General features: G+C 39.3%; 1 protein-coding gene across 2 annotated transcripts in view; it reads right to left on the reverse strand.

Annotated features, from left to right (window-relative positions):
* The window catches only part of GPHN (gephyrin), a 270,642-nt gene extending 250,348 nt beyond the window's left edge, over positions 1 to 20,294 (reverse strand). For both annotated transcript variants that reach the window (XM_041396794.1, XM_041396784.1), the window contains exon 1: positions 20,186 to 20,294. In XM_041396794.1, the coding sequence (XP_041252728.1) occupies positions 20,186 to 20,249 (64 nt within the window). In that variant the 5' untranslated portion in view covers positions 20,250 to 20,294. The remainder of the gene's footprint in view (positions 1 to 20,185) is intronic.
* Positions 20,295 to 22,541: the final 2,247 nt, after the last annotated feature.

Consider the following 22,541-nt stretch of genomic DNA (forward strand, 5'->3'; position numbering starts at 1 on the left):
ATTTTCTAAAAAAATATATTTATTGTTATTTAACTTAAACAACTAACAGGAAATCTGGTTGTCCAGCAGCTTAACTCCTTCAGGTGTATTAATAAAGCATCTAGGCTGGGTGACCCCAGAACTTTCTAATTGTTAAGATATTTTTACTTAAATGGCAACAAAAACCAGTGTTCCTGCTATTACCATATTCAAATACTTGATAAGCATGATGTTCTCATCATCTCACTGTCTGAACACTTGGAAGCCTGTAATAAAAGTATTTTTACATATAAGCAAAATTCAGGCCTATACAAAGTAATCCAATAAAGACCACACCTCTAGAAATAGAGATGATAAATGCAGTTAATTTTTTTGGTGGAGACTTTAATAGAAGGCTGAAGCGGCACCAAGACGCGCTAGGAGGCTCATGTGCAAGGTAACACAGAGGTGACACCTGAGGCAGCAAACACCTCCCCGGGAAAGGCCCGTGGTTAAAGGGCTCTGTAACAGCACCGCAAGGTACTGTAGGTACATTCCAGATTACAGAGACTACTACCACTGAGGCAACGAACTTGGCTTTAATTCCCTGTCAGCATATGGGCATTCAAACCCATGCATTTATTTCCCAGAAGAGCACTTTAATTAGGAAACTAAAAGGCTGGATAGTAACAAGCTTCCTGTCTGCTAAAGCTAGGTAGCTACCCAGCTAAGAATTAAAATGCTATGGCATCTTGACAATTAGCAAGGATCACAATGTAGCCTAATAACCAGGGTGCTCAACCGGGAGAGAAGACCTAGATTCTAGTCCATGCACCATGGACTATTTCTGTTTTGTTTCTTGCCCTTTAACAGGAGAAGAAAACTCTATGATAGTTCAAAATGCAAATATCTGAACCTTGTTCTCTTCCCTCCCACTGCATGGTCCAAACTACTAAAGTTTCAGATACTGAAGCATCACCACATCGGTGTCTCTCTTTGGATCCAGCCTAGACAGTGTTACAGATACCTGGTTTTGATTGACTATTTATCTCTCTTTTCAGAAATACAAGATTTCATAGAATTTGGGAATCCTTCCAGCAATGAAGCTTTTTTTAATTTCACAAGTGTGTAACTAGGGATATAGCTCCTAATAGCACTGCTCCACAGAGAGAATAAAGGCAACGCATTCCATTTTACAGAATATTTAAAGCTGCTTCTACTTTTAATACTGCATTGCCTGAAGCAACCAAAATATCCCCAAATTACTGGATCAACACAATATTCTCTGCTTAGAGAACACACAAACTCTAGTAAATCCACCTCACAAGTCTAAAACAATGACTTAACACCCTCCTCTGCCCCTGACATCCATTATCACACTATATGTTAACGCTAACCACCTTCTTGTGTCAGCTGCAGCTTTTCTTCCTTTTTTTTTTTTTTTTTTGCAACTTGCATCTTTTGGATCACGTACTATTTTTTTGTTTGTCTTCATTCAGAAATCTTCAGCCCACCCTTAAGACACCCAAGAAAAGGCAATGCTCACATAAGGTTGATCAATATGATAAAATGAATTGTGAAATGTTTATTCATTTCTTAAGAAACTGTTACGTACTTTCAAGTACCACATTAAGTTAAAACTACTGGAGCTTCTTCAACTTCCCATCTCAAATTCTTATCCATGGAGCAAGAACGGATGCAGCCAGAAATAAACACTCAGATGTGAGAGGAGGGCAAAATATATTATTCTATGTATGTAATTTCCAGTAGACTAGTAGTGCCTCAGTAAATTAAGAGGTTTGCAAACCTTAATTACCAAAGGAATACATAATTATTACTTTTAAAATACTCTTTTTAAATACCATGTCTTCCCTTTAGTTTAATGACTGCACTTTAGGCCTCATCCAGAAAGGTAATGCTTTGGTAATATTAATATGACAGACAGTGAGAGAAAATCCAAAGACTATTGACTCTCTCAGAGCAAAGTATACAGTGAAAATATACATTATGTAATTCTAATGTACAGATTATACTTCTCTGAATTAGCTAATTTGAACAGACTAGTGAGCTCATATGGGCATTCATTTAAAACAGAGTAGACAAACCAAGCAGGATTTTAGCTATTCAGCTAACAAATGCTACACAAAAATATTTGGTTAAAAAAATAAGGAACTAAAAAGAATAAGTCCAAGAACAAAGCTCTGTCCATGTAATGCTTTCAACACATCTGATCCTGGTTACCTGATGTGAAAAGGCTTAGTAAGAAACAATATTCAAGCACAGAAAAATCCTAAAAACCACTCTCAAATTAAAAAGAAACTGAAGTATAAGTATAATGTGTGCTCTAAGAGCATCTCTCAACCGCTAAATTTTGTTTTTATAAATTATATGTAGGCTCTTAATACAGAGGCTGTTATATACGTACTTAATAAATGACATCTCATTTAATACTCAGATTGACTGTCTCCTCTAGGAATGTCTTAACTCTTATATTGCATTATACCAGCTCTCCTGAAATTCTTTTTACCTTGTACAATATATTTTAGAAGTCAGGCTAGAGTAGCCAAAGTTAATTATGAGTGAGTCCAAGCTAATACAAAATCCAAGTGTATTTTAGGACTTTGCACATCAGTTGAGCGCTGGCTCTTGTGCTCAGAGACATAGAAACTTTTTTTAGCATGTAGCATATCAATTTCAAGATTACCTCTTTACCTGAGCATTTGCAAAGTACTTACGTAAATAAAATAAATCTGTATAATGTATAAATAACAAGTAATGTATTTTGGCAGAAAGAACTTCATGCACAGTGAATAATGTTATCAGTCACAACCTAGTATCTGAAATTACATCTAATATAGAATAAATCACAGAACTGTATCAAGCTGTGAAGTACTGTGAGCTTTAAATATCTTTAAATCACATTCTTACTCAAATATTCTCATTTGGGCACCCAGTAAAAGAATTTTCTTCAATTACATTCAAATATTTTTTTTAAAACAGTTTGTATCTTAAGATGGATCATCAGTGCACAGTAATTGACATTAGATAGTTGTGTAACAGTCCATTGTAAACATATTATATTGATTTAAATGGCACTTAGTTAGAATGTATACTTTTTTTTTCCTTATGAAGGAAACTCCTTGAAAGTATGGAAGCTGAAGTTCCATTTCTGAATCCATTGAAGGGACAAGAAAAGGAGATGAATCACCCGAGCTTTTTCAGCAACTACAAAAAGCTAACACATGAGAGAAGTAAAAATGCTACTCGCCAATTGCAGAAAAGCCATTAGCCAACAATGTGAACAGACAAAAAAAGTTCATAAAAGTCTTTCTTCATCCTACAGGATGTGTACTAGATGGCAAAGCCATAGAGTGGGGCATTACTTCCTTGCACAGATCTATAAATTGCCTGTTTTCCTGAACAAAGGGGGCAGATAGATTTGCAGAACAAGCTATAAAATTTCTTACTGGTGCTTTTTGTCTGGTGGAAGACCACATATTGTCATCTTATTTGCAAAAGTTCAGTTGTTGTCTCCTTATTTGCAGAAGTTCTGTACCTTCTTGGTGATTTCTCATGGGCAGCTCCTCACACCACTGACTCCTTCTTCTTCACAACACAGCCAACAAACTCCAGCTTCCTTCTCCAGCAGCAAACCCACTCTCCTCTAGCACTCTTCTTCTCACTGGTCACAGCTGTGGCCTGTTAAGGGCAGCTGTTCCTAATCTTGGGTAGTCAGTACAGCTGCAACTCCTCAGGGACTCTGCACTCCTCAACTTCTGCACTATATTTACTTTCTTACATTCTATCCCCCCACAGCCACATACAAAGGAAAATTATCGACTTTTCTACCTACGTGGCTAACAGGTAGGAAAAAAAAAATGCAGCAGAACACAGAGACCAGCCTAACACAAACTTTCTACCAGGAAAGTTTTACTGGCTTGGTAAATGGAGAGCAGTGGATATTGTCTGGCTTGATCTCAGTAAGGTACACACCTTTTCCTCAGGTATGAAACTGCCTTTATCTCAACTGATAAGTTTCCACACCTTTGCTTTTCTACCTACGTTGCTAACAGGTAGGAAAAAAAAAATGCAGCAGAACACAGAGACAAGCCTAACACAAACTTTCTACCAGGACATGACTGGCTTGGTAAATGGAGAGCAGTGGATATTGTCTGGCTTGATCTCAGTAAGGTACACACCTTTTCCTCAGGTATGAAACTGCCTTTATCTCAACTGATAAGTTTCCACACCTTTGCTTTTCTACTTCCGTCCCTTCTCCTGCCTGGGGTCAGTGAGTAAGCCTCTGGGTGGGGGCCCAGCTGCTGCACAGGATCAACCCACCACAATATCCTTTAGTGATTTCTTTCAGTTACTTCCTTTGTACTGCACTAATGCCGTACATTCTTCAGATATATCCTCTTGGACAACAGACTATTAGAAAGATCACTGGCTGCAAGATGAAAGAAACAGAGAAAAAAAGCCTTGAAAGAAACAACCATGGTCAAAAGTGGTAATATTTACAAGGAATTATAGACAGAAAACACGTTCTTCTCATAGCTATTCTAATACAGGAAAGATGGACCATGGGAAAAGCCTTTCATGGAGTTGCCTATGGAATGTGAGGCAAAGTGGAAGAAATGCCTTGTCATCTGTCAGATTTAAGGAAAAAAAAAAAAGAAAGAAATGAGGAAACAAAGGTAATTACAACTGCAACCCTGATAATGAAATGCTGAGATTCCGGGAGATGTCAATTCAAAGCAGGTAAAAATAAAAAAGTTCAAAGAAAAGAAGCACTTCACATTTAGTAGAAATTCTGTAAGAAAACCCTCAATCTAGCTGCCTTCAAGAGGTTGACTATTTCATCTAACACCAAAAATAACCTGAATGAGATACATGATGTATTTGATCAACAAACTCTCTATCAAGACACATACATCCAAAGAAGAAAAAATAAACAAGAAAACAAAACTGCTGAGAAAGATTTCAGTATAACTTGTCATGTTACGGGCATGATTGTACAGTCAGTCCCAAAGGAAGTATGCTTTTGTCAATTCACAAACGAATAAAACTTGCATAAGAACAGAAATAAAAGTCTTTTCAATGCAAAAAAATAGCAGAAAAACACTAAAAAGCCATTTCCAGTATTTAGCGAGCACAATCTACACCAAATACGAAGATGAAAAGTCAGACATGGAAGAAAATGACAGCAAAGGAGTTTGTTGGCCTCACATCCTTCTCTTCCATTGTTTTTAAAGAACAGCTAAGGTTTTCAATGCTTTATTTTCTTGCAGTCATTAAGAAAGTAGTAGCATCTTGCTCCATGGTGAGGAGATTGCAGGGGAATAGGAATGGCTGAAACTCTTGGGCATACTTTCCCACTCCTCACCTTTTTTCACTTTTTTTTTTGGTATCAGTTGTAATAGGAGCTATAACTAAATTCTGAAACCTCAACAAATATCCAGTAATTCTACAGAGGTTAATAAAGAAAAGTAATTAAAAGAAACAAAATCACATGGTCTCCTGAAGGAAGCTGATAATTTCGTATCCAAAAAAAGAGAAATATCCAACAGACACACAAACGGAATATGCTTCCATGAGCATGATTAAGTGAATGACTAGTAATTGACTTTTGGAGCACTATATGTAGCCTCATGCCACTGACTCTGAAACTGAAATCAGCACTCAATGGGTGATGCACAAGGCTACAAAGTGTAATCGTATCCATGCAATCTTTTCAAAGAATGTAACTTCTGATTTTGATAAAAGTGCACTACAGTAAAAATGCAAGTTTTGAAGGCCTGGCAACAGTATACTCCCCAAATACAGGCCACTAATGTCTTGGCAAAAGATCAGGTTTTTTTCATGCATTATTAGCAAAAGAAAAAAATTTCCACTTTCTTTACACTGGCAGCAAGTTGTTCCCTTCTCTACTGTGTGGGCACAAGCATTTACTCATAGTAAACTGAAAGAAATTCACTGAAAGCTGGCTTGGCAAAATACTATCATCTGGATCAGTTCACATTTTGTTCACCATACATAGGAATAATTTTGCTGGGATAAATGAGAGCTCAGGAACAGACAAGAGCTCTAGGTGGGATTAATTTCACTATTAATACAATGGAGTAAAAAACTAATTAATAAAGAATTGCTAAAAGATGCAATACTTTTCAGCTTTGAATAAGGCTCAGTGAGGGATTTTTAAGGAAAGGCTATTGGGATTATGAACATCTAGTATATTTAGTTTATTATTCTATTCGTTTCATAAAACCAATTTGCTAATTTTGCTCTTGTTAAGGTTTTCTAGTGAACAGGATGCTTGCACATACCTACAGATGCATAATCCTTAAGCACACAAATCTTCTCCCTTTTGAGCTTGTCTGCTGTCCATTAACAGCCTTCACATCTCATTTGTATAACCCTGGTTTCTATATTATTTGCTAGAAGCTGTCCTTTATAATACTGTTTTGACTTTACAAAATGTGGCTATCAATTCCTTCTATAGTTTCTTTTTCTCACACTTCCTGTAAAATTTGATTTTTATTATTAATCCTTAACTTTTTTTCCTAGCCAGACTGTACTTTTATGTTGTGATTGCTTTTACAGTGACTACAGCATTTCAGTATTTTCTGCTATTTTGAAAATCACACTTCCACTACAGATGTGCCTTAATACTCAAGACATTCCTTACATTTGCAATTTACAAAACTCATCTACCTTTATCAAACCACAGTGTTTGATACCAAAACCATGGTCTGTACATAATTAGTAGCCATGGAGGCCATGAAAACACACAATATTAGACAAAATGCATGGACCAGCAGGCTTCTGAGTTGCAGTTAGGGACTTAAATAAGTGCACATGGTCCACTGACCACAATTATACAACTAAATTATCTATCGTCATCTTCACCCCCATTTTAAAGAAATATCAAGAATCTCAAAGCCTGACTTACCCAAATAGCTGATGCCTTTGACTGGCTGTTCCAGTTACCTCCATCAATCACACAGATAACAGCCCACTCAAGAAAAAGGTAATGACTCTGTTCACATCAGCAAGAAGGTATGCAGGGCAGAAACGAAATCACACAATGATTTTGCATGCAGATGTTTTAAGTAGTTGGTATACAGACAGATGAACAACAGAAGAAAAGCAAGTCAGTAGCACATCCTCTGCCATTTAGTACATGTCAGGCCAGAAGCCTCAAAGTTAGCATAATAGCAAGACTGAGCTAGAGATAGGCTTAGAAAAACTATACTGAGTGCAAGTAAGATGACAGATTGAATGGTGCCAAAGAAATTCCTCAAGTAAAAGGGAAAAATCAGAACTGGCAAAAGTGTGTTGTTGTGATAAGGTACGAAATGATGACACAGATACTGGTGCTCTCGAGGGGAACAAAAAAGAAAGAACTTTTATTTTCTGACTCCAACATTTATAGTTTTCCAAAGGTGACAGTGGATTGGAGGGTGACAGTGCCACCTCTCCAATGCCACTGGACAGACCAAGGGTCCATCAACTCTCTCCACCTCCATGAAAGAATGCAAAACATAAGTTATTTACAGAACTGTGTGTGAGAAAGTTTGTTGAAAGAATATAAACATCAGGAAGCTTAACAAAGTCTTACAAAATCAATACAACAGTGTGTCACTTTTATTTTTTAAAAAATGAATCATATACACTATAATAAATGTTTATGTGGGTATGTATATTAATTATATGTATATAGTCTTCAAATTAGTTGTGTCAGGCATACTATAGTCAAGATAGTAAGTTAGAAAAACTAATGTTAGACATTTTGACTATTAAAAATTAATACATTCATAAAGTGACCTTCTGTGCCTGAAAATGTGTAACATAGTGTTCACCTTTTGCCAAATGTAACACTGCAGAAATCTAATGTTCAGCTTTTCTAGTTACCTACCATGCAAGTTCTCAGATGTTCAGCTCTTTGCTAAGCATAAATGCCTAGCACAGCCTTCATATTCACCTACTACTACATGAATCAAATATCTTTACATACAAAATGGAAAAATATATCTTGACTTACCCTCTCCTCAAAAAAATTCCCTGTAATAGGCAAATCCTTCCCTTCCTGCACTATGTTTTTTTCACTGCTTATTATTGAGCAGAGGCAGTATCTTTGCTTGTCCATGAGCACAAGCTGGTAAATACCATCAAGAGGACACCTGGCCTGACAAAGGAATAGTTGCATGCAAGGAGGCAACACAGCCAAATAAACGAGTGTCAAGACCACCTTCACAATTTATGCAAGTGAGCTACACAAAATTAGCACATGATTACATCTGTTTGAGCTGTGCTGAGAAAACAGAAGTCCTATCTCCCACTTTTTCCTATCCTACCTGTATAATCCAGCTCCTCCCTCAAACTGCCACTCCTGAGGTCCCTTGCCGAGTTGATTCAGTTTGTTGTGGCAGCAGAAAACTAATTCCTCAAAAGCAGAGCAGTTTTTCCACTAGGTCAGTCAGTTAAGTTTGTTTTGCACAGAGCAAAGAAATGGCAGGATAGAAGTAAGACAGAACAGAACTGAAAAAAATTACAACATAGGTAAAAAATTGCCAGCCTTGTTCACCATTCACCTACAGGAGCAAAAGTCTGCAGAGCTCAGTGTTGAACCAGATCACACAACTGATTCAGCTCAAGAGGATCCTTTTCTTTTTTGGCACGGTAATTTTCAGCTGTTTCAGTTCCCCGTCTGCACAGCCACACAACAGGTTATGCCAGCACAGCATGGCATGGCAGTCAACAAGAGGAGTGATGATAGAATCATACCCAAGATTAAACCTGGACAGAGTCCTGTTGGGTTCTAAAGCAGTGGCTGCTTATAGCAGACTGCATGGTGCACCAGAAGAAAATTCTCTCAGTAACTCACCTTGAGATGTAGTGAATGCAGGAAGATAAAATCCCTGAAAAGGTGCTCCATGTATTTTCCTAACAGACAAGTCAGATACAAGGTACAAGGAGGGCCTGTTCAAATTAAGGATTAATTTAAACATGCTTTTTCTGTCATTTCCTCAGCTATAGCTTTTACAAAAATTTGTAATTCTATGGCTAGTTTTGGACATTTGAAATACTTCTACATACTACTGAAATTTACTTTGAGCTATTTTAAGTTAAGAGTCATTTCAAGGCTAGTTAACAAAAGACATCTCACTTTCTCTAGAGCATCCAAATATTCAAAGGTTATGCCCTCAACCACATCACCTTCACAAAATGCACAAGAGCAGTTCAAGAGCCAGTATCTTCCTGGTCATCCTCCATTTCTAGGAAGGTCTCTGTATTGCTACCCACTGGAAGACCCCTCTGGCATGCACAAGAATTTTAAGAGGCACACACACACAACCCTGTGGAGGTAAAAAATAACAGTGTGTCTGTATGAGTTTTTTTGTGCTTGGTCCAAAAATGTGGCTTTTAACCTGCCTCCCAGGAGTCCCCAGTCACCACACATTGGTTCACACTGCAGAGAAGACTCAAAATATGAATGTGGAATTCACTTTGGACAAAACCAAAAGAGATGCACTCCACAAGTGCACCTATTGCACTCCAACAATTACTGAGGTCACTCCATGGGTTTTGAGCTAGTGTGAGGCAAAACACACCCAACAGTCTGCGGTGAAGCCCCCAGTACTAAGATCTGCTTCTCTAAAGCTGCAGCACTTGATATCAAAGACTTTACTTACATTGAATGAAATCACAAAAGGTAAATTAACCTACTGAATTACAGTCAAAAGCTTACATAGGTACAGCACAAAATATTTTTTTTTAATTGTGTACTTATCATTGAAGAATTGAGAGAGTACCTAATTATCCAAATATAGGGAATTTCTACATCTGAAGGGTTTTTTTCTGCAATGGCTGCTAGTTGGAATGTCAGTATCTAGGGGGTTTAAATTTATACTTAGAAGGAATTAGAATATGTATTTTACTATCACCTCAAATGGCTCCAGGCTGATGTTTTCCCAACATATAAAACACTGAAAAGCTCCTGAATGTGCCCTAATCATTAGCTGCTTTCTAGATGCTAATAAGATCTCAACCATTCATTTTAAAGTAGTTTTCCTCAGCATACTTTTCATATGCACAGCTGAATTTATTTTCTGGAGGCTGAAGCAAAGGTAGAACATTTTTAGCAGGTGTTTGTTCGGTACAGAAAAAGGTTCCTAGGACTAATCTGAATGTGAAGACGTACTAAAATTATTCTGGGGTATACAAAAGCTGCTACTATTCTGGTAAGAAATACTGAAAGTTATTACTATTTCACATCTAAAATCTCCCTTATGATTTGATGAGTCCTCACAGCAACTTACACATAACAATAATGGAATACAAGACATGCTATCAAGAAATTAAAAGATTTTTCTAATATTAAAGATAATCCATGATGTCCCAGTTTAATGCTATACAGAAATTTGCCTCAGATGGCTTTTCCAGAAAGATGTTCTGTTCATCAAAGCACTCACAGAAAGTCTACTTGAACCCCTTTCTGACATAACAATGGTGAAATGACAACTAGTATTTTCTCTAATTCTCTTTGATCAACTGCCAAGCCAAAGAGAAAAGTCATGTACTGAAACCATTGTGCATAAACTAGAGCTATACCCTTTGGAATAAAGAAATAGGAACAGGCAGGTGAGCTTCCTTGAAGCTTAACAATCACAGGAAATTCTTCAGTTGCTTTTTTCATCAGTTGCTTTTAACGTGAACTTTAGCGTTTCCATTCTGGTTTTTGATGCTAGGAAAAAAGCCTGAGTCTCACTCAGATGAGAAGGTCCTGCACACTGGACACATTGGTAACAGCTTTAATTCTTACCACGCCGGAATTTAACTGCAAGATCAGACCTTAAGGCTTGACAGCTTACCTTCCTACTGTGGAACAGCACATTCCTAAAAGATAGATATCAGAATAACACTAGGTTCTGAAACATCAGATTCTGGAACAAATATACCCAACTTGAACCACATACATCTTACTAAGATCACCATTCCCAAATTTTTAAAGCACTGTGCCTGGCCTTCTTTCCAAATAGTTATGTCATACAGCACTATGCTGTAGTCATATTTACTTGAAAAAGTGAAGAGATTTCTCTCATTTCTCTCAAAACCATCCTCAGTCTCCTGGTTTATTCTACATATCTTTTACTGGTTTCTTCTTTTCTTTATTTTGTTAACTTAATGCCATGATATATGTCCACATGACCAGAAGGGTTTGGAATCTCTTGCAATAGAAGGCTAGGAGGGAAAGAAATTCCCCCTGCAGATTTTTCAGTCTGCTTGATTACAGCACTCATTAAAAAAGCCCACCATCAAGTACGTTGTACAAAAACTAGAAGTACTTAGATTTAGATTCAGCTAAATTCTAGTAGCTATGGATTTACACTGATTTACAACATCTATCAAGGGAAAGGAACACCATTAGAGCAACCATCTAAGAAGGAATTCTTTCAGGACATCACAAAAACAGGAGAAAAACCTGAAGATAAAAACATTCTCCCAACACCCCGTTTTACATACAATTAGTTTTACGAATATGATACTACTCTTTTTTTTTTTTTTTTTTTTTTTTTAAAGTATTAAATCAGTGTACCAGCAATGGTGAAGTTTTAATCAGCAGGAGTTACTCACATAGGAACACCTGTTGCAACTTTATCTCAGCATCCCTGGAGATTTGTGTGTATTATCCACAGAAACACTGTGTCCCTGCCCTCTCTTTTAAAGGTGTTCCACAAGTTTTTTCCTCACTATGCTTAATTTACAGCTTATTTCTTGCAGGCAGTTGATTTTAAGGAGGCTTGATTTGCTGTAGGCTTATTTAATGTCTCGCCTTGAGTATTCACACAACTAACATGAGAAATTAGACTAAAAAAACTAGCATTTTTCTCACCAGTTATGTACTTACTTTAGGCATCTTGCTGCTTTCTCCCAATTTTTTCTGAAGTGAAGTTTCTGACAGGGAATCCATAGCAAGCTTTTGGTTTCTCACCATCTACACTGCTCTGCCACTACTCTACATCATATGAGAGTCATGTCAGTAGGAAGCTATGCCATATCTCTTTGAATACCTGGAAATCTTCTTCCACAAACTTACTGCCACTCATACTTCCCCAGGACAGGATTTGCAATTACCTAGTAGAAGGATACAGACCTGCCAAACAACATCTCTTTGGCAGTCTGATTTGTCTTCCTGAACCCATGAGAATTGTTTTAAGGGGTAAAAAATAGCAGTGTAGAAGTGTGTTGGTTTTCAGAATTCCTAACTAGTACCATCTTCAATGTTTCTTCAAGAATTACTGGATTAAGACTTTACAGACTTCACCTCAGGTCCTGTTATCAATTCCTTCCTAAGCGGCCCATCTCACAGCACCAAAAGCAGCTTGATAAGAATAAAGGGAATTTACTTTTTTTTTTTTTTTTTTTTTAAGGACAAGCATCATTTGTAGAGGTTCTAGAAGCCTTTTCATTCTGAGTCAGATCTGCAAGACACTTTAATGCAATTAATTTCAATTCCCAAAAAATGTGTATTATTTTTCATCCATACAACTTCCCACAAAATTATGCTGAATAAACAACTTACTTCCTAGATTTCAGTACGCATTTAAATCCCCTCCACCATACATCTAAACAAAAAAAGAAAAGCACCAATAATCCCATCTCCCAAAAAATCTGAGCTATAACACCTGGAGGAAAAAAAAAAAAAACAAACCAAAAAAAACCCCCAAAAAACAGAAACCCAAACAAAAAGCAAGGACTTAATTTAACATATACTTTAATTTCCATTTTAGATGTCAAAAGTCACATACAATAGCCAGAAAAACCAACAAAATTCATGCATTAAAGATTTTTTTAAAGGGAAAAATACTCCACATAAATTCCCTACAATATACAGGACAATGAAGAAAACTGTCAATTTCATGACCACATAGTAAGTACTAAAAGCACACAAAAATGTTATAGTTCAAAGCCCAAGTGTATTCTCTTCTTCACGTTCTTCACTTTACTACACAGAAAGTGATATAATTGAATTAGAAAAGGAAAAAGTAAAAATATGTATTTCTATAGTTGTGATTGTAAGTACATAAGCAATTCTTAATACATTTATTTTATAGGTCTGCTTATACAATCTGTATGCTGAATGCATAATGAAATGTCATAATACGTCCGTAATTATTAAAATTACTGTTCTACGTAACATATATAAAGCTAAATTAATGTTGAGTCAGTTCTTGAAGGTCATGGTATATATCAAAAACATTTTACTGCTTAAAAATAGGTTTTGTTATACTAAGCTATTCCCTAACCATTGAAGTCAGACAGTGGAAGTCTTGTTGCTCATCTCATAGTATAAGGAAAAGACAATGCATTTTATTCCTTACATCATTCACCCACACTGTAACAGCAGGATAGAGCCCTGTTTTGCAGGATTTTGCAAAATGTACACAGAAGATTATTCTTAAGGGTTTATGCTAATTTTTTTCCACTTGACAAGTTAGGCATAAAATAAGCCTCAGTAAATTAGTTTGAAAACAAAACAAGTAACAAAACATCACATACAAGTCTCTTACTTGCAAAATGAAATTTTCTAAGATAACTGCCTAATTAAGTCTATTTTTCCCAAGCATTTCTAATGCAATTACTGTTCTTTTTAAAATTTAACATATTTTTTCAATAGTTTTGTGATAAAATAAAATAATACAGCCAAAAGTCTATCCTCTTTATTAATTAAAAACATCCCACAGGAAAAAGGCTGCTACCTGCTCTTTTCCCCTATGGTTATTATCCTTCTGTTCTCCAAGGACACCTTTTTCAGGCATTCTGTTAAACTTTCAAGAAGAATCCTGCCATACACAACACTACAAATATAAGACCATTTCTGTGTAAGAAGTGGAGAGTTGCATAGTGCATCCACATATATGAACAGAATGTAAATTATTTCTTTTCTATAATCCACACTTCAAGACATTATAAATATCTAACAAGAACTAAAATTTGTTCTTATTTTTAGTTATCATGTCCTCTTGTTGCATAACAATCTCACAAATCGCAGACAACAGAATCTATACTTGCTTACCTACAAAAAAATCCAGACAGCTATGGCTAAATCAACATTAAAGGTGGAATTCTGTGTCTGTATATCAGAATTTTGTACGCTAGGCTCTCCAAAACATGGCCTGATGATCACACATTGTGTTACTGTCCAATTAACAAAGCCAGCAGACCAACTAAAGGTTATCCCAGAAGTAAGATGGTCCTCATGAAATTCAAATCACTAATTTTTAAGGTAAATAACATGGAAATTTTTCCTGCAATACTGGAAAAGGAGACAAATATAAACGTAGAAAAGCAAATGAAAACATGCTGTAATGGGTATGCTCTGTGCTGCTAAATATGAACCACAGACATGGAGCGTGGGTGAAGATGGAAGTCTTTCAACTGTATTTGGATAAGTAAACTCCAAATCAAGAAACACTGAGTACACAAGACTTCTTACCCCTGATCTAAAAAACCACATAAATCTCCAAATTAATGGTCATTTCTTATGCAAGTAGTTATTATTTCCCAGGTATACATGTATGACAATCTCTTTCTTTAGATGCTTTCAGTTTGCGTTTCTACTTCTTCCCATTCAAAAGAAACAGTACTATAGCAAGCAAGTTAAACTTTAAGTACAAGAGTCTGCTGTATCAGAGACATTTCAGCCACCTATTTTTGTTCCATACTGTACACTAAATAATGGGGGGGGGGGGGAAGCAAGGACTTTCTTCCTCTAAGTTTAAAAGGTAAAGCACAGTTAGACTACAAAGAGGAAATGAGGCAATTTTACTGACCACGTTCACAAGATTCAGCTCATCATCCTAGCCACATAAAAAGTCAAAAAGAAAAATGTACTGCTACAAATGGCAAACAGAGAGATCTCCTAGTTTCTATGGATAAACTCAACATTATGACAGTCTTACAGTTGAGAAAGGTGAAAATCAATTTTACTCTGAATCCAGAACGTTTTAATGGAAGCTGACAGCATTTCTCTAACCAAGACTCCCAGGAGAAGCTACTGCCTTTAATCTATGTTTCGAAGAAAAGTGCCCAATAAGGTGTAATTCTGGACAGAAGTCAGATCACAAACAAAAAACTAAGCAACTAAAATTTAGACAATTAGGGCAATATGACAAGAACTCCTAGGAAACATAGTGTCAGTCCTCCCCCTCCCACAAACACCTCTATTAGAAAGCTTCCCACTAATTCCAAAGTATGAACAGAACCACCATGGCTAAGAGATCTTGCAACTTGCATGTTATTAATGAACAGCTAGAGGAAAGTCATGAGACGGTACCTCATCAAATAGGAAAGAGGCATATGACTTTTTAGTTGGGAAACAGACAGCCAATACATTTCTAAAACAGTCTGATCAACATATAGTGACAGCCTAAGTGTTTTGTTTGCCACATTTCTCAAAGATAATTTTTACAAAACATTCATATCACTGAACTTCAGATCTGCCCAGGCAACTGCTTTGGTTGCAGTTCTCATGTAGATAAGGGCCTAACCATCTCAGAAGAAAGCTTGCTTCAAAGCGATACATTCAGACACAATGTCCATGCTCAGAGTCATTTCAACCAAGGAGGGAGTCAGACACAAAGACAGGGCTGTCATCTTCCACACTGCAGGGTTACCTGGACATCAAGGTCTGAGTAACACATTCAGAAACATTTGTCTGCTTTATTGTGCAGGTTATGGCAACAGCTATCATTGAAAATGTTTCAATCTTTTGATTGAAAGAAGAAAGAGGAAGAAAGGAAGAACAATGCATCTGAAGAAAAATTTGCCTAAACCTCTTACTCCCTTTATGAAAGGGAAAGTCTGTACCACGTTGAGAGCAATACTGAACACAGTAAAACTGTCCTGAAAGAAAGTTAGTCTGAAAGTCTTTTCCTAAACAAGGAAGAAACAATACAAAATGAGAAGCAAAGATGGAAAATGGTGTTCATATCTGGTGAGGACTTTCTGACAGACCTGCCTCAAAAGCAGACAAACTAAATGAAGAGTTATAAGCCAACCCAAAATCTGATAAATTTTTATCACTAATATTCTGAAAAAAACAAACGTGTAACAAAACCTCGAGTTTTGGCCAGCTACATTAAATGCTTACTGGAGAAAAAACAAGAAGAGAAACAAATAAGAAGATAATGGGGATGGAGAGGAAAAAATCACAGAACAGGAGCAACCAGAGAAAACCAGAGAATGTTTTTCTCCATTGGGCTAGTGGAGAAGGCAACATCATTCAGAACTCTCTGGACGGTTCCAGTCAAGGGTCTGCTTTAGTCACTGACAAAACAAGAAAGGTCACAGATTATATAACTGTTACCAATGCCACCACCAGTGAAGGATGACCTAATATTGATTCAACTCTGGCCAGAGCACACAATTTCTCCTCTTTTCTAGCCAACTTCGACATTACAAAATTCTGTACTTGGTACACCAGGTCCAGCAACCTGACACCACTGGTAACTGATTAACAACTGTTCTGTTAGAGATATCCCAAACATGAAAGGCTTGCAAGGGGCAACCAGAGGAATTCTGAACCTGTACTTTACTAAGGAAGCACTGATGCAAAACAGTACATACAGAGCATGCACAGAATCCAGTCTTTACTGTAAATGTGGAGATCTCTCCTCTTTTTCATTTATCTACCCCACATTTCTTCTTTCTCTATGACTGTTTCCTTTTTAAAAGGAGATATCCAGAACACTTAAATGACTAAGCTTTGGACATTGCTAGTCCAACTCTGTTATTCCATCACAAAAATCTCCCAATCTGACAGTTAGCATCAAAGCCCTTTTAAAATGCATTTTACCATAAAAGTAACCTCATGACAACATAATACTGAAGCTCTGTTAGTAGCTCATATGCTTGCACTACATATCAAAGGTAGCAGAGAGAAAACCTAGGTTTGGAACCTAAGCAAGCAGTATCTTGAATCTGAACACTTCATTAAACCCTGGTGCTGAATATGACATTTTCACTCTTCACAAATTAGAAAACTTATTGAAATGATAACACACAAAGATTAGAATTCATGTTTCTATCCACAAACCAGTGAGGCTTCCTATGTGCATAAGACATAACCCTGTAGTTCGCAAGTTTCACAGTTTTGTAATCAGTCCGTTGTATATTTCCTCCTGTTTCAGTAAAGAAGCATAACTCTACAACTTTCCATACAGAGACTCAAAAATAAGCATGAGTGTCATCTTCAAGTCCATAGATGCTGTATACACAAAAGTATTTTTCCTGATTTCAGGAAGACAGTTCTTTCATGCTGAGAAAATGTCCTAATTATGGACTTTGTTCTTATCATTGACTCTTAACTAAAAGACCTTGACAGTTTGGGAATAAGAAAAGTTAACAAATAATTTTTGTAAGAAAAGCCCAAGGTGCTACATTCTGCATAAATGTGCATTTGAACACAGTTAAGTTACTTATTATTAAATAAACAATAACCAAGATTTCTACTTCTCTAATCCACTGTACCTGTCCAAATTTGCCACAAGAGAAAAAATACACGTTTGTTTCTAGATGGAAACTAGCAATACATACACAAACACAGAGGTCTACCAAGCAAACCTAAATACAATAACTTACTCAAAACAAAACAATGTAATGAAACTAAGCTTCATGACAAACATTACTCACTCTCAATATTCTCTGGAGCCATGTGTCTCAGTCTCTACAACAGATAAGAATAACAATGTGCCCAAATAATTTTTATATGTCCTCATATAAAAATAAACACACAACTTTACTCCAAATTAATTCAACAGAATTACTCCTTCCTAAGTAAATTTAAATTCTGTCTGAGTATAACCATAAGGTGCAGTACTGATTATTTTCTAAACTGAGTATACCAAGTTTAACAGGAGCATAAATCTGTATGCCTGTGCTGATAAGACTACAAGTATATACAAGAAAACAAACATATGCCTATGATCTTAATTAGAAAAGCTAAAGGAGTCATGTTACGTTAATGATCTAATTTCTGATCACTGAGCTATTCTAAATGTTAAAAAAAAAATAGTTCACATACCTAACCTTTTCATCCCTACACTTATTCCTCCATACAGCAGCAATTATTAAGAAGAGTACATTTTTTAATTTGCTGTCTTTTCATAGCTGAAACAGCAGAAACAGCTAGGGGGTCCAAATCCCCAAAGTACAAATATTCTGTTTCCAGGTTAAAGGAGATGCTGAAGGAGAAAATAACATTTCATTTCTGGTTTACAAACACACATAAAAAGGGGGCTAGGAAAATTGTGAGAAATCAAGGTGTCCCCTTTCAAAATGGGAAAATAATTATTTGCAAAAATTGTTAGCCTGGAATTCAAAACAATTACATTTCGGTGAAAAAACCCTAAAACTGTTCGGTTTGGTTATGCCTCTTGGCTTTCCTCTAAAAAAAAAACAAACTACTAAAATTAGGCCAGAAGCTATTCTCAATGAAATTACAAATTATGATAGATACAAAGTTAAAAGAGTTTAACAATGATCAAACAGGATTTACAGTACAAAATAAGTGTATTCTGAAAGACTATCTGAACCTATTGAGAGACTAAATCGTTATTTAAATTATAACACCATATGTGCCTGGTACTGCATTCTGGGAACACTTACATGTGAAAATTATTACAACTCTCTGATCAAAAGAAAATAATAACCCAACTTGCACACCATGAAGTTGTACAAAATATGCAAAGAAAAATATGCATTCTGTTGGCACTCCCTTTCCACTTTAACTTTTACAGTAATAGGTAGTGGCACACATGTCCTATCCTTCAGGAACAAAGGGAACAAACCCCCCATGTGACTTTTGCATCTGGTCCAACACGATCTACTCATATCAAGGATCTGACTGACTGGAATTTACAAGCACGCTAAGGATTTCCACTTGTATCTACCGTGCTTTTCTAGCGATATATTGTCACAATCACCTTGCGGCCAGGCGCTTCCCAGGAAGGGAAGGAGGGGAAGGGCTCCAGCCTTCGCGACATCCCTTGCTCCCGGCAGCGGGATCAGCACTCGGCAGAGGAACAGCGCCGGGGGCTCCCGCGGGCTCGGAACGCCGCTCGGGTTAAACACCGCTAGCGGTAATAAATAACTCCAGGGTTAACTCCAGGCCTCCTCTCCCATCAATGTCCCCTCTTTCACTCCAAGCATCCTCCTACTCCTAAGCGAGCTCACAACGCTGCTTTCCACGAACAACCGTGTCTTCCCAGGCTCCCGGTGAAACCCACTGAGCTTGACGCCTAAAAATTTCGCCGGTATCTCCGGCCCCTTCCCCGCACAGAAGCGGCGCTGACGCCCGTGTACACCGGAACCCCTCGGGGCTCGGTTCCTGGGCGCGTCCCCCTGCGCGGGGCACCGGGATACCCGCAATACACCGGCAAAGGAGCCCCCAGCCCGTCACACCCGCAGCGGCTCCGGGAGCCCTTCTGTGCAACCACCGCAGGTCATGTGCCACGGGTTTATTAAAGGATCATCCGTGCGCTGTGAGCAGCAGCAGCATAAATGCCCTCCTCCCCCTCCCAACAGAGAGCACATAGGCACAAGCATCCCCACCCACCCCCTCCCAATCCCCAAAGTAAAGGCCAGGGAGGGGGAAGGGAAGGAGCCATCCCAAAGGAGCTGCCGTGCGGAGCGTGCCGAGCTCGGGCATTCCCGCGGCCGGGAGCTGAGGCCGCCTCCCGCCCGGGGAAGGCAGGCCCGGCACCTGCCGGCCCGCAGCCTGCGCCGGCCGCGGGCTCCCTCCCTTCCCCAGCGCCTTCGCACTGGCGGCTCCGCCGCGCCCGGAGGAAGCCGGGCCGCGTTCCGGCCCCCGATCCCCTCCGGCACTCGCCCACCCGCGCACTCCGTCCCCTTCGCGCGGGTTATCCCCGGGTCAGTCCCCGTGGCTGCGGCGCCCGCCCGCCTGCGGCAGCGCTGCCCAGCGCCGGTCGGCTCCGCTCACGCTGTCCGCCGGCGGCCGGAGCGCCGCCCCCACGCCCCGACCCGGCTCCGGGCTTCGGGTACCGCACGCACGGCGGAGGGGCGCTCCCTGCGCAGCGGCGGCGCCGCCGCCACGGGAGAGACAGACGGCCGGCGGGGCACCCCGCGGGGCGGCCTGAGGCGCGTACCGACCCGCGGCCGCCCCCCGCGCGTCCCCAGCGCAGTGCCCGGCGCGGCCCGGTACCTGTGAGGACGCCGACGCGGATCTGGTGGTCGTGGTTCGTCAGGATCATCCCCTCCGACGCCATGTTCGCGGCGCAGCACCGCACTGCCGGGGGGCCGGGGCGGGGCCGGGGCGGGGCCAAGGCTACGACGGCACAGGGCGGGGGGGCGCGAGACTAGCGCGGTGCGCGCGGCGCAGGCAGCAGCAATCCAGCGCCGAGAAGGCAGCCCGAGCCGCGGGATCCCTGATTCCAGGGGGCTGGCAGTTTAATTCCTGAAACTTCGGAAAGGGGAAAAGACAGAAAGCAAGGATGGTAATGATCCCTGCTCTTGGTTGGCACGAAACCACAGATTGAATTAGGTTGGAAAAGACGTCAGTGATCGTCAGCCGTGAGCAGCCTTGTCGAGTGCAGCGTGGCACTGATGCCACATGCAGTGTTCCCTCAAACACCTCCGGGGACGGTGGCTGCACACTCCCTGCGCGGCCCCTTGCCATGTCCAATAATCTGTTTCTGTGAATAATCTCCTCCTGACATCCAGCCTGAGCCTCCCCTGGTGCAGCTGTGTCCTCTTGTCCTGTCCCGGGAGAAGAGGCCGGCCCGCACCTGGCTGCCGCCTCCTTTCAGGTGGAGAGTGAGGAGGTCCCCCCTGAGCCTCCTGTTCTCCAGGCTACAAACACAGACATACAATTTTTTTTCCCACCAATTTCCTCAGCAGGGCTCAGCAGGGTGTTTTTTCTACCTCTCCGGGCCTCTTCTCTCACCTGTGAGCGCTTTACTGAGACTAAAGCTGTTGTTGCACAGACAAAGCAACAGTTGTTTTGACAAAGCAACTTACTGTCATCTTTTTTTGTCTTACTTACATTACATGGGATACTCTCAGGAAGCAAATATTTAAACTCATTTTGAATGAATACATAGGCAAACGTCTTCCACATTTATTAGCACCGTCATCAATCACAAATGATAACCGATTGTCAAAATTCAAGTCCCCCAGTTTCAACACATCTTTATATTTTTGGGTTTTCCTCTTGCATTTTCAATGTGTCTTACTAATAGCAGACTCTGTATTAGTCTCCTTTTGACTACCTACTAACAAGCAATTATTGAAAGCATTTGTAATTTGCATGTACATAAATGAACCACTTCAGTTTTCTCCTTAGCATATCACCTTCTTAGATCAACGACTAGCACCAAAAAAAAAAAAAAAAAAAGAAAGAAAGAAAGAAAGGGCTGAAGAAATATCCTCTGCTGTCTATGGGAAAGTGGCACTAGTAGCACTTTGGTGGGGTGGTGCACCAGCACACGCTATCAGTATTTCTGTATTGGCACAGCAGTTGCAGTGTGTGCAGCCATAGAGACTGAGAATGCAGGCTCCAGGGATCTCTGGTTATGCAATGGTATAATACAACATATGTGGGTGGGTGTAAGCCTGAACCCAAAACAGCATGGTTACTGAAGATATACTGCATCGCTGGTGCTCATACTGCCGTTCCCTCACGGGTTCAGACACTATTTGTTGAATGTTCTGCTGTAGACAAGGCAAAAAGACTTTTTTTTTTTTTTTTTTTATCTGAAATTATCTAAAGTGCAAGCAAATAGCTTGACATTTTGTAGTTCCTGCAGAGGATTCTCACACCCTAAAAACAGTATTGTTTATTCAGAGCATCTCAGTCTCCCTGTGTAGCCTGTTGATTTGTTGCTCTTGTGGATGGTGAGAAGGAGGAGCAAAATTCAGATTTCACTGGCAGCATTAGGTTTGTTATTTCTGGACTTATAAGTGCCTACTAGAGGGATTTGTATGAGAATATTTTTGTATAAAAATGTAGTAGATGATTGTATTAAAGCAATAAAATAAGTTTACAAATTTTTAAAAGACTGAGTAAAGGAGAAGCTGAAATTGATAACAGGGGGTTTGTTACTATGATGTGAAAAGCCTTGTAAACTAGGTGGTTGTTCCATGACAATCCAAGAGATGGTTGAGAATGGGAGGATGTCCTGCAGGCAAATTTGTGACACAGTAAGAAAACAAGTGTGTGTGATGCAGAAGCCTTTTACTTCAAGGACATATTCCAGGTAATGTGCTAGCAATCCACACTGGAGTTCACGTTGACTATCCAGAGAAAAACAAGTTTTCCTCATCAAAACCAACATAAAGCTGCCCTGGTCATGGCAGAGGTGAAGTATAACACAATTCAGTAACCTCTAAGCAAATTTTTTACATTATTTGGTCTGCCAGCTGGTAATTACCAGTGTCTCTCCTTTGACTGAAGCACTGCCTTTTCACCAAGCTGGCTCTGCCAGCCATGCTTGTTCCATGTGGTCTGCTGGGAAACAGAGTGGCTTTCTCAGTTTATCATGAGCACCACTGAATTACAT

The sequence above is a fragment of the Onychostruthus taczanowskii genome, unplaced genomic scaffold (assembly GCF_017590055.1).
Source record: "Onychostruthus taczanowskii isolate IOZ18803 unplaced genomic scaffold, ASM1759005v1 scaffold1, whole genome shotgun sequence".
In the NCBI taxonomy this organism is placed as follows: Eukaryota; Metazoa; Chordata; class Aves; order Passeriformes; family Passeridae; genus Onychostruthus; species Onychostruthus taczanowskii.